At 34.7% G+C, this 15,685-nt stretch overlaps 1 protein-coding gene across 2 annotated transcripts in view; it reads right to left on the bottom strand.

Annotated features, from left to right (window-relative positions):
• The window catches only part of LOC149533714 (UDP-Glycosyltransferase superfamily protein), a 77,052-nt gene extending 61,569 nt beyond the window's left edge, over positions 1–15,483 (bottom strand). The window contains exons 1-2 of one of the 2 annotated variants that reach the window (XM_089807887.1): positions 15,307–15,483; positions 139–255 (exon numbers count right to left, since the gene is read on the bottom strand). In XM_089807887.1, the coding sequence (XP_089664013.1) occupies positions 139–255; positions 15,307–15,373 (184 nt within the window). In that variant the 5' untranslated portion in view covers positions 15,374–15,483. The remainder of the gene's footprint in view (positions 1–138; positions 256–15,306) is intronic. The other variant, XM_089807888.1, reaches the window with a different exon arrangement.
• Between the last annotated feature and the right edge of the window lie 202 nt (positions 15,484–15,685).

The raw sequence follows: 15,685 nt of genomic DNA on the forward strand, positions 1-15,685 counted from the left end.
TTTAGTTTTTCCTGATTCTTCTGGATCATACTGTAAACATTTTTCTCTTATGGACAAGAGCCCCTATAGAATACTCCCTTATCAAAAAGAAAACAGACAAGCATAAGAAAACCTATGAACTGGAAACACGGTACTTGCCATCAACAGTTTCCTCAAAACATCGACCACGGTCATGATGTGCAGTAAACACATGAACTTCATGTCCACGTGATGCAAGTTCAACAGCTGCATCAACAATTAATCTCTCTGCTCCTCCTGGTGACAAGACAAGAATAAAACAGATCACAATCATACACCAAACATGTAGGAAGAATAGTTTTGCATCTGCAAGAAGAAAACTTCATGATAATAAGATCATTACTGACACCAGTGTTTGAAATACATGAACTGCCTGTTTACTGATGTAGAAACCATGAAATCAAGTACAAAATTAAAAAAAATCTTTATCCTTCAAACTGAACCACTGTTACTGTTACCATAGTTTTCTATTACACTGTTATATTAGATTGAAATTATGCAATGATGCTGAGTGGTTGTGCGGTTCTGTTGGTTACACCAACCAACTCTCCCTGTTCAAAGTTGCTCGTGCTTTACAAACCAATGAAAAATTGAGCTTTTTATTCAATGTAATTCTAACAGATCCACCAAGTGAGCGTGAATTTGAAGGTTTTCCAATTGCCAGGTGGTCTGTAGACTGGCAGACTGTGGGAAGGATCAATCTGCTAGGGAAACATGTAGCAACATCTTTTTCAAGGTAATTGAAGTTGATATTAGAGCTTCAATTATCATAGACTATTAATTGTTTCTTCTGTCTATATCCTTGAATATGGTAGATGCTTGCGCTGGTTGTAAAGGAATCTACACACTTGCCTTGCCAAGATTCTGTCATTCTAAGCACTGGACTCAAAGCCATTCAAGTTCCTACCCTGCAATACATAGCACAACTTCAAAAATTGTGTTAAAAGGATTTGCCTCTAATTTGCTACCAGTAAGTATGAAAATGATGCTGCAAATTTATTTTGGTTTGCTGCTCTAAAGATTGAAAGAAGCACTATTATTGGGGAATAAATAATTGAAGAAAAAATATTTCCATTGAGTTTGGTAGAAGCATAGACATAGTGTTAGGCAAGTTTTGTCGTGCTAAAAGGATTTGCCTCTAATTTGCTACCAGTAAGTATGAGAATGTTGCTGCGAGTTTATTTTGGTTTGCTGCTCTGAAGATTGAAAGAAGCACTATTATTGGGGAATAAATAATTGACGAAAAAATATTTCCTTTGAGTTTGGTAGAAGCATAAACATGGTGTTTGGCAAGTTTTGTTGAGCTAAATGGATTTGCCTCTAATTTGCTACCAGTTGAGTATGAAAATGATGCTGCAAGTCTATTTTGGTTTGCTGCCCTGAAGACTGAAAGAAGCACTATTATTGGGGAATAAATAATTGAATTAAAAATATTTCCATTGAATTTGGTAGAAGCATAGACATAGTGTTTGTCAAGTTTTGTGTTTTTTGTGTGACATTTGAATTTGCAAAGGAGGTATTTAAACTGGAGATGAAAGAAATGAGGTCTTTGAGCCAGCAAATATTCTGTTTGGATGTCATTGAAGTTTGTTACAGATAATCACTAAGAATGTGAAGATTACAACCAAGGATATCTGAATGTTACCAAAAGATCTAAATGTTTCCTGCAGTATTACAGAGACGTGATTAATTATTTGTTGTTCATATGAAAACTCTGGCCTGGTTGAAGTATGCAATACAGAAACCAAATCACTTTATATAAAAAAATTAAGAAAGGTGAGAGAGTATAATTAAATCAACATTGTGTGGATTAAATAATATAAAGTTCTCTAAATGTTTGCATTGTTTATTCAGAGAACTGGTAATTGAACTTTATTTTAGACAATGAAGTGAAATGTAATATACTATAACATATCTTTTAAAGCAGTCTGAATATTTTGAGACGTAAGACATTTTTGTAAAGTTTTATGAGTGGAAATATCGTTCACTAGGCTATGGAAATCGGTGTTCATATAGCAAGACAAAGAATGATCGTCCCAGAATTCAAATGCATTGTTGGTGCATTCTTTAACATAGTTACTTTAATCATGGCCACACATTATCAAACAATGCTAGTGCTTTCAGGGGCATTTCTGCTACAATTGACAAGGCTTCAAAAGGTTTGCATGTAACAACAAGCAGATAAAGTGTAAGCCTTCACAATTGGAGGCTGGTGGCACCAAAGGACAGAGGATTTTCCATCATCTCCAGTTAGCTTCTTGCTTGGAGATTGTGCTTTGCATAAGAAGCAATTCTGCTTTTTTTGCTTTCCTATTAGCTTTCCTTGTTAATGCTGATGGATTTTTAGAGTACAAATTGTAAAGTTTGATTTTTGGAGACGAGAAAGGAATTTGGTGTTAAACTCAATATGGATTGTTGCCCAAAGATTTCACGTGACTGTGATTGAGAATTATACTGTTATGAGGATCAAGAGACAATTTGATGGGGTCCTCGGTTTACAGACCCTAGTAGGGATTGTCGTCCAATAATTCAGCATCTATGATTCAGGAATTCGAGGAGATGGAAGTCTGAACTCAAGAATTCAGCTTGGAACTACACTCTTTTGACGATTATAAGGCAGCTTGCTGAAAGTTCCACTTGATTCAGGATTTGTTTCTTCAAAAAAACTTCTCCAAGATTTATATTTGATATACTATATCTAATCAGCAAGCTTTGTTGTGTGAGCCTTAAGGGGGGTTACATTGGCAAGTTGAAACTTTAAGCATTATTGGTACTTTTGCAAGACAATGTAATAAGGGGGGTATGTTAGCGCAATTTTCTATTACATGTTTATCTTAGATAGTGGTTATGTTATGATGCTGAGCGGTTACGAGAGACTCTGCAAAAACTACTGAGTTTTTTCACTGCCAAGTATTTGAGCCAACACCGAATATTTTGGCAAGCTTTCCCCAAAAAACTGGCGAATCCAAGGGAAAAACTCTGTCACAGAGAAATGAAAGGCCTGCAGCCAGAATAAGTGATTTTTTATTTCATTTTTGTTGCACTTTCTCTTGCTCCTCCAAGCCAAAAAAACCTCACAACCTTTTGCCAATCCATTCGCAGGGATTTTACACCAATAAGTGAAGATATGAAGCAATTTTCTTGAAGATTGTATAGCTGGGATAGAGATCTTTATCTCTAATTTTATGAAATAGAAATATGTTTGTTATGACCGGTATGGTCATCTTAAGCTGAAAGAGACATTTGTGATAATATTTTAGATAATATTGTGTAATACGTCATGCGAAGAGACGTGCATGTAGAAATATGAAGTGTTGAATATTTGGAAATATGAAAGGTCTTGAATTTGGAAATTGAAGAGACCTTCATGTGAAAGATGAAGAGTCTAATGCAATCTATTTATGTGATTGCTTGATGTATTGTAAAATCAATCAAGCGAAAGCCTTGTACTTGAATACTTTAATTACCAATAAAAGATATATTTTCTTGGTGTGGCTGGCTTTTTCCCTTCAACTCGAAGGGCTTTTCTAAGATAATCTCTTGTTCCTTTTGTCCTATTTTTTTCTTCCTTATTGTTGTTTATCCTAATTTCTGGGCCAAAACTTAACATGTAGCATGGTATCAAAGCCAGGTTGGATGACAACAAATAAGGAGAAGAGGGTTAAATTGATCTTAGAAAATGTCATGTCTATGAGGAAGATATCTATGATATGTGTCTTCATCATTCTTTTCGATGCAGATCAGTACTTGTTTCCAGCCATTACATGTCTTCATTTTTCTTCATGTATGTTGAGCATCTATGCAACATTGTCTCTTTTGTTTAGCTGTCATTATAAAGCCACCAGGAGTCGTCCACTGATGGAAAAGATTGTGGGAATATCAATCTTACTGGTAATACTCCTACGCATGTGAGCTAGTATACAAAAATCATTCTCCAAGGTCATTTTGTGGCTTATTGAATAAAATGATGATTATGCTTGTGGTTGTTTAACATCAAGACGACTATGATCTATATATGTTGGGCTCCTTTGTTGTTGTGGGAGGTTGTGAGTAATATCTTTTCAATAATAGTTAATAAGGGATTTTTTTATCCGGACCCCTTTATTGCATCATAGAGCTTCTATGTGTAATTGGGGTATATTAATCTTATTCAAGTAGTCTGCTGCAAGTGGCTCTTCTATCTTATTTTGTCGGTTCATAACGTTGGATCTTTTCCTATTCCTCCATCAGTTCTTAATCATCTTTGCTTGCTAGTGTCCGTTATTTTCATGTTGTTTGACTTCTTGTAGTTCGTCAACTTGTTTTTATGATCAGGCAAAGTGTTGAGTGCTCTTTTATATTTCTTCTTGAGGAAGTGTGCGAGGGAAATGAGTGTTCTGATGAATGTAAAGTGGCATGGGATGAAGTGGAGGAGATTGGTCAAGCAAATGCCCACTCTTTCGACAATGTGCGCAAAATAAGGATCCCTTGGAGACATATTGTAAGGACAATCCTGAGTGTCGTTCACATGATGACTAAACTCTGCGGATTCAATATATGTCAGCGAAAGGATGAAGGCATGCCACTTCTTAATAGGGAATTTCTACATTCATGAACATGTGGAGAGGAGAGTTATGTTGCAAGTGACAAAAATTCTCAATTCTTTTATTAATCTGGAGGCCCCTGTATGGATGTCAGTTTCAATACTTTTGAGTTTGTCAGTTCGATCACTTTGAAAAAGGAGTTGTCGATAGTTATGATTCGTGATATTGTGTTGTTTCTATATTAAAAGATTTTTACATTATTTTTGTTTGTCGATCTTGTTGTTTTACTTCTTTAGTAATGGTTTCTACTGTCAACGGCTCTCTTTACCTTCAAGCATTACAAATGGTTATTGTAATTTGATCGTTTCAGAGTTTGATGTTCTAACCACTAGTAAAGTTCTTGCTCAGGCTCGACTATATCTTCTGCGGGTAGTGTTTTATGGTACTGTATTCCTCCTTGCATTCTTCTACAATTAAAAGTATGAATTGTGTCTCTAATTTCTTACATCCTTTCAATGATAAAGGCAATCTCTTACATCTTCCAAAAGAATAGTATCATTTTTATTACGATAATAGATAGTTTCTATTATCTTTGTTTAGTATCTAATGATTATCTATTGTTTTCTCCTGTATATATTAGAAAGTTTCTAATATTTAGTTTCATGTTTCTAAAATAGAATGTTTCTTTTCTTTATGATTGTTTCTTAAGGAAACCTCGTTCAGTCTCTTGTATAAATTGATCTCTTGATCACTATTAATATCAAGCAAATATTTTCCAATTACTTCGTACTATGGTATCAAAGCCAATACTCTAAAAAAAATTCGAAAATAGTTATAATTTCTCGGTTGAAATTATCTGTCTTTTATTTTCGAAATTATTTACATGCATATTTGCTTCCAACTCTCTCTATAATCCGACTAGGGTTTCTGTTCTGAGAGATTTGAATCAGCCAACTTCTGGTTAGATTTTGCAACCCATTTCAGTCCAAATCCGTCTATTTTTTCTGCACATTTCTACCATTTTTTGTGGTTTTTTTGCAGCAGGGCCGTTTTTGTTCAAAACCGTAATTTTTTGTACCAGATCAAAAAAAATTATAGATTCTTGGTGGGTTTTTTGTAGTGTAACCCGGAGACTCGCACCCCCCTCCCAAACCTTGAAGTACCCGTCCCCAAGACTTCCCCGCACCGGTTACTTGAGTACCCAAGCACCCCCACCTCTGTCATTCTACAACCATGTCACTACTAGGATGTGTACTTGAATTTCTATTTGAATTTTGATTTTTGAATGTTACTATTGGGTATCTAATACATTACTATGTTGAATGTCAATGGTTCTAATTCATGTTGCAATTTTGCTATGTTCAAGTATTTTAATTTGGTATGTTCTAGTGAACTACTAAAACATCATTTCATAACTAGCATTTCAAATTCTATATGTATACTATACAACATGAGAAACTGGCCTGTCCTCCCCTTGTTGTCGTCCCCTAGCCATCCAGAAAATGAGCCCCATTTTTCCCACATCCTGGAAACTTGCCCCAACGTCCCGCCATCCCGAAGTACCCTCATACTAGTGTAACACTAGTTTTTTGAGATTTCAATTGAGTCGTCATATGTTTTTTTTGTGCCTCAATTTTCGAGCCAGTCGATCCAGAAACTGACAACATATTCTTTCTAGATTTTTCGAGCTCTCTTCTGGGTCACACTTCAAATTTTCTGGGTCTCTACTTTTGGAGGGTTGCTTGTACTTGCATGTTTGTTGCATGCACTTGCATGTTGTTTGAATGTGTTGTTTTAATACTTGCATGTTTGTTGCATGCACTTGCATGTTGTTTGAATGTGTTGTTTTACCATGCAAAGTCTCGTGTTTTGTTACAAATACTGGTGGGTTTTCATAATTTTTTCCTCCAAAAAAAAAAATTTGATGGGTTTTCATTTTTTTCCCTAAAAAAATTCTTATGGGTTTCTATAAAATTTCCCTTAAAATTTTCTGATTTTGCAATTTGCAAAGTTGTGTGTGATTCCTTTGAGGGTTTGTAATTTTTTCCTCAAATTATTTGTTGGGTTTTACGATTTTTTCTAGAAAAAAACAAAGCTTTGTAATGTTGGGTTTTGATTGATTTTTCACCCCAAAAAATTGTGTTTGGTTTTTTTGATTTTCTCCTAAAAACCATGGCTTTTTACGGTTTGTTTTGGAGCATTATGCTCATCTGCAAAGTTTTGGTGCATTACCCAAAGTACCATCAGCAATATGCTCAGCAGACATCCTCTGCTCTAGATTTAGAAGGCTCCTGAAAGAAGAACATTCAATGCAACTATTGCCACAAGTTTGGTCACATGAAGGTTGAATGTTGAAAGCGCTTAGCTACCCTATCTAAGCAATCTGGCTCGCAGCCCACAGCAAATAGTGTGGAGCACCTTGAGCAGACAAAATTTGTCTTCTACGCCTTTTGACAGCTTCGTGCTCTGAATAGATTAACCATTAAGGGAGGGTATTACGATAATAGATAGTTTCTATTATCTCTATTTAGTATCTAATGATTATCTATTGTATTCTCCTTTATATATTAGAAAGTTTTTAATATTTAATTTCATGTTTCTAGAATAGAATGTTTCTTTTCTTTACGATGGTTTCTTAAGGAAACATCGTTCAGTCTCTTGTATAAATTGATCTCTTGATCACTGTTAATATCAAGCAAATATTTTCCAATTACTTTGTAATAATTATTATGTTTGGGTACTTATTTTCCTTTTGTTGCCATTATTTGAAAGAATTGTTAAATTGATCCTGCCATGATAATGTTACCATTGTGTTTTAACTCTTCATATGCATTAAAGTGATATGACTTACTTCATGGATCAAACTGTTCTTCTCACGCTAATTTCTTCTATCATTCTCAAATTATAGATTTACAGAGCAAGGGTATGACCTTTGCAGTCTGTAGGTATCTTAATCGTGCAGATATATCAATGAATTGTCTATTGAAGATCATGCAGTTTTATTCATGAGACAGAAGACTGATTATATATTTCCAAGTTTTTGTTCAGTTTCAGCAAAATACTTTTATCAACTTTTTATTTTTGACATAAGCAGAGTTTATATTCTTTAGTATTTGGTGAATTACATTATGCATATTTGGCCCTCTTTCATCATCAACTATGGTTGCTAAATAATAGTACATGTGTTATTATTGTGCTAAAGAGAAGAGTAATTATATTTTCAGTATTACTCTTCTAATATATTTCTGTTTTTTTTGGATTTCACATAAATAATTTGGTTTCATTTCTATTGGACTTACATGGAAGTCTATGTATAAGGCAGCAGGATCTTTTGTGCTTGTTAGTGACTTTTATATCTAATTCATCCGTGCATTTTCTTGAGGCTTCAGGCATGAGGGTAGAAATCTTCAGTTTATTACTTCTTCATTATCGAAGACTGTAGTTTTTCTTTTTATTCCTTCTCTAGATATTGTTAAATTTCAATCAAGTTTTTAGTGATGCTAATCGAAACTCTGAGCAGGGTGGAAGACTAGGATCCAGGATCATCCATATTGTCTACATTTGCTTTCATCAGAAAGTAAAGAGGGAAAGTGATTATTGTTTGATAATGATTGTTCGTTGTTGCAGGTCATATTAATCTACAATGCTTGCAGGATGTGTTCTACTATGTCAATTCTTCATCTATTACAAGGTAGAAGTCATGTGTGTGACTCCATGACTTTAACTTTATATGCTTATGAACTGATTATGGTAAATTATGTTATGCTGAGATAACATGTGTTCTGTGATGTGAATCTATCATCTTTGGTTGCAGCTATGTGGGCCTGCCTTACTAAGGATCTCTCTCTTGCTAAAAAGGAGTGTTGAAGATTGTAGCTGTGATAGAGATCTTTATCTCTAATTTTATGAAATAGAAATATGTTTGTTATGACCGTTATGGTCATCTTAAGACGAAAGAGACATTTGTGATAATATCTTAGATAATATTATGTGTCATACGTCATGCAAAGAGGCATACATATATAAATATGAAGTGTTGAATATTGGAAATATGAAGGGTCTTGTATTTGGAATTTGAAGAGACCTTCATGTGAAAGATGAAGAGTCTACTACAATCTATTTATGTGATTGCTTGGTGTATTGGAAAATTAATAAAATGAAAGCCTTGTACTTGAATGCTTTTATTATCAATAATAGATATATTTTCTTGGTGTGGCTTGGTTTTTCCCTTCAACTGAAAGGGTTTTCCCAGGATAATCTCTTGTTCCCTTTGTCCTGTTTTGTTCTTCCTTATTGCTGTTTATCCTAATTTCTAGGCCAAAACTTAACAAATTTTAAGTGAATTTGAAAGGCAAAATAGACTCCCAGGTTTGAAGTATTTTACTTCTTTTTTGGCTACACTTGGGTTTAAAAACTCATCAGTGCTAATATACTAAGTACTCAAAATAGATTTATATTCAACAAAGCTAAATTCATTACACATTTTTGACAATTTTTAAAAATAATTAATTGTTTTCACAATTTTTTCATAGCCTACCTTTTTTTTTGAATCCTTTCCTTTCAAAAAAAATGTTTTGAACCTTAGATTAGATTATATTTTTACTGATTTCAACTAATCCACATTGATCAAAACTCATTTGGGTTGACTATTATTTTTTTATTAAAATATTAATAACTTGTTCTTTCACTTTGTATGTGAAGGTTAATTTATAATAGCAGAGAAGGTTTTATAACTAGTTGAGCGTTAGACTCTGCCCCATCACTGTCACTACCATCATTTGTAGGCACTCCTCATGCACGACCTAGAGATGCTGCTTAGAAAAAATGCCTATCAATAACTGGAACCTAAGCCAATTTTTTGCATAAAATGAAAAAATATTTTGAAGCATGGAGTGCCTCAAGTACCATACATTACCCATCATGATGCTAGGGTTGTCCTCCGATCACCAAAGAAATAAAAAGAGAAATGAATGCCATACTTACAGCCATAAAAGAGAAAAAATTGTGACTTGAGAGGGAAAAGGAAACATCCATAGCTGCTTTTCATGGTGTCCCTCTCAACCCTGAATCAACTAAAGATGCAGTTTAGAGCATGGTGGGCTCTCTTTGTGGCCCACATATCCAAACCAAATCCACCACCACCACCACAGGCACCACTTCATCTACTTCTGGTAGAATCTCCGTGTGGTTTTTTTGAGCCCTGAAACACACCTAGAGCACAACCATCATTGGAGGCAACTAGGTGGAACAGGGAGGTGCATGAGCATCTTGACATTGCATGTGTTGATTTTTGGTACTTCAACAACATCCCTCAATGTCGCAAATAATCCTTATTGGGATATTTTGTTTAGTGCACTGGCACTTGGGGGAAAAAGCTACAAGGCACCTTCTAGCAAATACTTGAGTGGGAGGGAGGTCCATCGATTTAAATGTTTTGATAATTTATATTGAGTTTTAGACTAAATTTACATTTTTAATTTATAGTGATTTCTGTTGATATTAGGCTATTCCTTGTTTAAAAATTATACTTAATTTCACTTTGTACTCGTAGGTTGCTCGTGAATGTAACTGATAGGACAAGGACAATGGTGGAAGATTGTCAGGCCCCCTGTCTGAGAACCTAGTTGCAGCAATCAATGAACCCAGCACAACATTATTAAACACCTAGGCCTGGGTGATGCAACGCAAAGGCCGAGTAGGGAAAAAGAAAGTATGACTTGATTAAGGTAATGCCAACCCCATTAAGAAAGAGCTAGATTTGGCAAAATATTATCACTTCAACAAAGCCAACCCCTGTCAGTGTTGCTGCCAACTTGAGGAAATTAAAAACTGAATTTATATGTTAATAGAACAAATTTACCTTGCTGCCTGACAAAAACAAAAGAAAGTTGTTGTGTATTTAATGGGCTGACCTCCATTATAAATCTACCCTTCTTAGGAATTATAAGTATGTAAATCAATTGTATTCCAAGATATGGTCAACCTCCTCGGAAGAGCCACACCTCTCGGATGAAAGGGTGCATGTGTGGGAAGCAAAAGAAGGTAAGTTTGTAGTGAAAGATGTAATGCAGAGTGGATCTAGTAATTTTAGTGCAGGTCTAAGAGCAGTTTAGGAGCAGAATTGTAGCAGACCTTCGAGGTGATCTATAAAAGAGTTATGGCGGACCTTCAAGGTGATCTATAGCAGATTTATGGCGGACCTTCAAGGTGATTAATCATCAGCAGCAGGAGAAGATATATATATTCGGCAAATAGCATCCGACAGGAAAAAAATAATCATTGAACAGAAGTATGTCTACAGAAGATGAAGTTGTAATTATACCTTCAGTAATCACGGTATGAAGGAATAATTGTACTCCGTGTCCATAACTGAATGGATGTAAAAGTCAGATGTATTTTGCAAACTTTATCTCTAACAATATCTCTATGCTTATGATAAACATATGCAAATGAATGTATATTTATATTTATACAATTGACGATATCATACACTTTCAAGAATCAACCACCTTAGGGAAGGAAAGGAGGTGCAAAGCGTCGGAATAACGAGGCCCCACTAGGCATGCTGCCTCATGAGAATGGTTAAGGTCCACATGAGACCAAGCGGACAGCAATTCCACTCTTGGGCCTAAGATCAATTTAAGGGCACCCTGTTGAAATGACTAAGAAAGGAATCCTAGATCATAAGAGGACCAGAAGGAAGGCATAATGAAGGGGAACAGCGTATAGGCTCTGCTAGGTAGGCCACGTCATGAGCATGGTTGAGACCACATGACGCCAAGGGAGGCAGATTTTCCGATCTTGGGCCTAGGACCAAGGATAATTAGGGCACCTCATCAACTCTTTCCTATCTCAGCCCTTATTATCATTGACCCCATGAGAACTATGTGCTATATGAGTATTTCTCTCATTATTCTAAAAATGGATGCATTATAACATTATCTAATTTGGTTGCAAGTTCCAATATAGGCTTCATTGACTCTTATCTCATCCCATTCCTAGGTTACGGTTATATCTCTAACTATATTGTGTTCATCGTTTCATTTGGATTTTGTGATTCTAGGAAATAGACATCACAAAAATTAAAAGTAATATTGTATTATTTATATTGTAATGGTCATTTAAGTCATTTATTTAGTTTTTAGTAACTTTCTATTTTGTAATTTAGTTAATTAGTATTTAGTATCTTTTTGTTTTGTCTTTAGATTTCTCGATCATTTCCGTTATTGAAAGATCTTTGATTCTTTTGCAATTGCTTATATAAGGAGTATCCCTCTCCTTTGTTTATAACTATCATTTCATGGTATCAAAGCATAGGTTCTATTTTGGTGGATTTTTTAAAATAGAAGTTTGTGGTCCTTTTACCTAGAAATTTCAAGGAAATTACTAGAAGCAGTTTTTGATCAGTTATTTTTAAAACAAAAAATCATGGGGTTTAACTAGAAAATTCTTTGAAATTTATAAAATTCCTTGCTGATTTTTTTAATAAAATTGAAGAATCTTTTCCTAATATAATTCTGGCTTTTTTTTTTGGGGGGTGGGGGGAGAGGAAGAAGGGGATGGTGGTGAATTTTCAAACGGATTATCATCTGAAAATCGCACCTTCCATCTGTAGAATCATTACACCAATCTTTGTTGTATATCGCAATGTTTTTTCTAAGAAAATCGTGCCTGATCAAGGGTTTTTTATTAGCCTGTTTCTCTAGAGATTTCTACTACATGCGAGGGTTTATCAGAATTGAGACTTTTTCTAAAGAATTGAGGCAACATCATTGGCAAAGAAGTCATTTTTTTGCATTTGCAAGGTGTGTTTTGTTTTAGGTCACACCAAGGGTTTCTAGGGTGAATGATGTTCTTCTACAAAAGTTTTTGACAAATTTCTTTAAAAATTGTATTGTTTTCTAGACGACTAGGGTTTTGATGATTTTTCCTAGAAAATTTTGGTGTTTTTTCTAAGAATTTGCTGGTTTTTAACAATTTTTCAAATTACAGTGTTGCATCTAGGGTTTGACAATTTTCCACAAAATCATGGTGTTGTTTTGCAGCTGAAATGGTAATTGATTGTTGTACTTGCAATGAATATGAAAGCTCCATTTAAAGGAATTACAAAGATGATGTTTCTATATACGATTGTAAATTGAATGCAGAAATAGAAACTATAAAAGTAACTAAAGTATATTAAGTGACCATTAAATAAGAAATATACCAATATTACTTTAATACACTTCCTTAATGGTCCATTCTATCAAGTACACCAAGTTGCCCCCTATATTTTACAAACTTGTCGCGGATCAAAGGCTTAGTGAGGATATGCACAATCTGGTCCTCAGTTGAAACATACTGCAACAACACAATTTCATCCTCAACAAGCTTTTTGATGAAATGACAATGAAGATCTACATGTTTGGTTCACTCATGGAAGACTGGATTCTTGGCAAGGGCCTTCTTGAGACGTTTTCATGTCAGCAAGCATCCTTCACAGCTATATTGCCTCACATGCTGCTTTAACAGTTCTCTGATACTCGTGTAACATCACTAAACTATTGAACCAAATGAATGCATTACTAACATATAAACCTTATGAAGGAAATCGCTAACACATTTCGTTCTTTTTTTTTACTTGAAATAAAACTTATCAAACAATTTGCATCTTTTAAACAAATAGGAAACTGCTATAAAAGAAAAATATCACTACATTTATCGTTTCTACGTAAATAACTAAATCAATAATGTACAAGATAAGTTTAGAGATTATAGTGGATGAAAAGTCATTTGAAATACATTCTGGTTTCTTTGTGCTTCCAAGTGTAACAATGGGGAAAAATATCATCAAGACGTTTTTACCACCCAACCACGAAACTATTGACCCCCCCCGCACAACTTCCTACTCGAAGTGGGCTGGCCCTTCGCAAGGGTGTAAACATGATGATAGGTTAAGCCATCTGAGCTTGAGGTTTTCTTCCTATATGAATCTTGCTGGCCACACACTATAACTACTCCTAACTAGTATGACCTCTGACTAATTAATGTATATGGACCAAATGAAATCACAAACACTAGCATGATATAGTATCATCTTGGACAAGGTTTCTAGTTGCAAGCATAATTTTGACATGCAATCAAGTTCTTCACCTTACTCAACTTGGGTTACACAGCACATGTAGGTCTCATTTGACATCTCTAGTTATAAGAATCAACAGTTAAGAACACGCATTATTTGCTCTAGTTCTTGTCAATTGATAGAATGCTGGCATTGTTCGAGTTAAGAAGTTCTTACTCAAATAAGGTCCATGACTTAATAAGTTCTAATCTTTTCATCACTTGATGTACAGAATAGATATGAAGTTTATATTTATTTTCACACTTATGTTCGATATGCTTACCATTAATGTTCAATAATATTGACCAATCGCTCTTGGTTGTTTAATCATTAATGTACCGAGTTGCAGATTATGGTTTCTACAATAAGTTATCTTGTGGTTTAGGCTTGCTAGCCATTAAGAATTACCTAGGATGGTAATAATCTTGGTATATTTTAAATGTTCTAAATGTAGTATATTTACTTTTAGTTTTCCAAAAAATAATTTGCTATTTTCATTTTGTTTCAGACTATCAGCCATCAACATTACAGATGAAGATGTCATTTTGCATGCAAATGAACAAATATAACAAGATTCAGCTTGAATCTTTAAATATAGTCATTTACTGACTCATTGGATACATCTCCTCATTGAAATTTGCCAAAAGCTTCTAAACAAATTTAAGCATTTTTTGAGGCTGCCAAGATTTTTGCTGAGTTTTTGCCAAATTTTTGCCAAGTCATATTTTTAAGGCTTGCCAAGTTTTGGCCGAGTCTGAGTTTTCCAACTATTGTTTGAACCAACCAACTCTCCCTGTTTAAAGTCACTTGCAAGTGCTTGGTTAAGAAATCAATGAATAATCAAGCTATAAAAGTTACCAGAAGAGATACAGGCTGAAGTCAGCTGTCTTTCCCAAATACAAAGGGTGAAATTACAAGGTTTCCCAGAAGATTTGTCATTGCACATAACTGAGCCACTTCAAAATTAAAGAACATAAAACATGCCAGGAATTATCACAAATGAAAGACGCCTCAGAATAGAAAGGATTTGCAGACCATGAAAAATGGGCCAAAAAATTACAAAAATGGAACACACTTCAATCTTTAGATCAATTGCAGTTGGCCGTAATACCAAGACTAGCTCTCATTCTTCAATGAAAAACTGAGTTCTATTAAATTTCCATCCTCGATTTAGACTGCCTGCTATAAACCATAACTCTACGCACTGTCAAGTCGTGACATTGTGCAACAGAAACTTAACTCCTCCTTTTATATATCTTTAATAGATGGCAAGATTTCTAAGAACTACCAGCAAACGTAACATACGTACTTATCAAATCACGGTGAATGCAAACATCTCTCAGAGATTACCCTAGCAATTGAACAGTCACGCGGGGTGTTTGTGCTAGCCAAATTATTGGAATAAAGATACATTTACTCGTTGTGGTGCTTAGTAATTGTGGAGCTAAACCTCAATGGCATACGCGTATAACTAGGGTTTATATAGTTTTGCTTCCAAACTCCCGGGGCATAGAATACGGTTATAAATTGTTCAAAACATGCATGATAGGTAATAATAATGACAGTATCGTTCGAATTTCACATTAATCTTGTTGAGTGAACAACGTCACTTCTTTGTATCTGCAAATTAATATGATTTTGACAGAGTGAAAAATTAACAAATACCTATTCCCAAGTCTGGATGGCAGATAGCGATTTTGAGCTTGCGATTGACTGGTACAGAGTCCGCCATTATTTATTCGAGAAAACTTGTTTAACTGACTAATCGAAAGCTCCCATTATCGATTCGATTAAATGAAGTAAGCACCTTCAGAGTCTTAGAGTTGAAGAAATCGCACGAAATGTCCAATTAAGAATTTATGAACATATATATAGAAAAGAAGATTTGAACTGAACATTTTCTAGGTGTTTACAGACTACACTTACAAGGGTTAAGCTCATAGTTATACCTATGAATGATGCTTTAAAGTGCTTGGAAACTTAATGCATAGCAATGAATAAGTTTTAAAATTGAGGTTATAGACATTTTACCTCTCAATTACAT

Source organism: Cupressus sempervirens, chromosome 10 (assembly GCF_028749045.1).
Source record: "Cupressus sempervirens isolate cs-2001-9-10 chromosome 10, ASM2874904v1, whole genome shotgun sequence".
Taxonomy (NCBI): domain Eukaryota; kingdom Viridiplantae; phylum Streptophyta; class Pinopsida; order Cupressales; family Cupressaceae; genus Cupressus; species Cupressus sempervirens.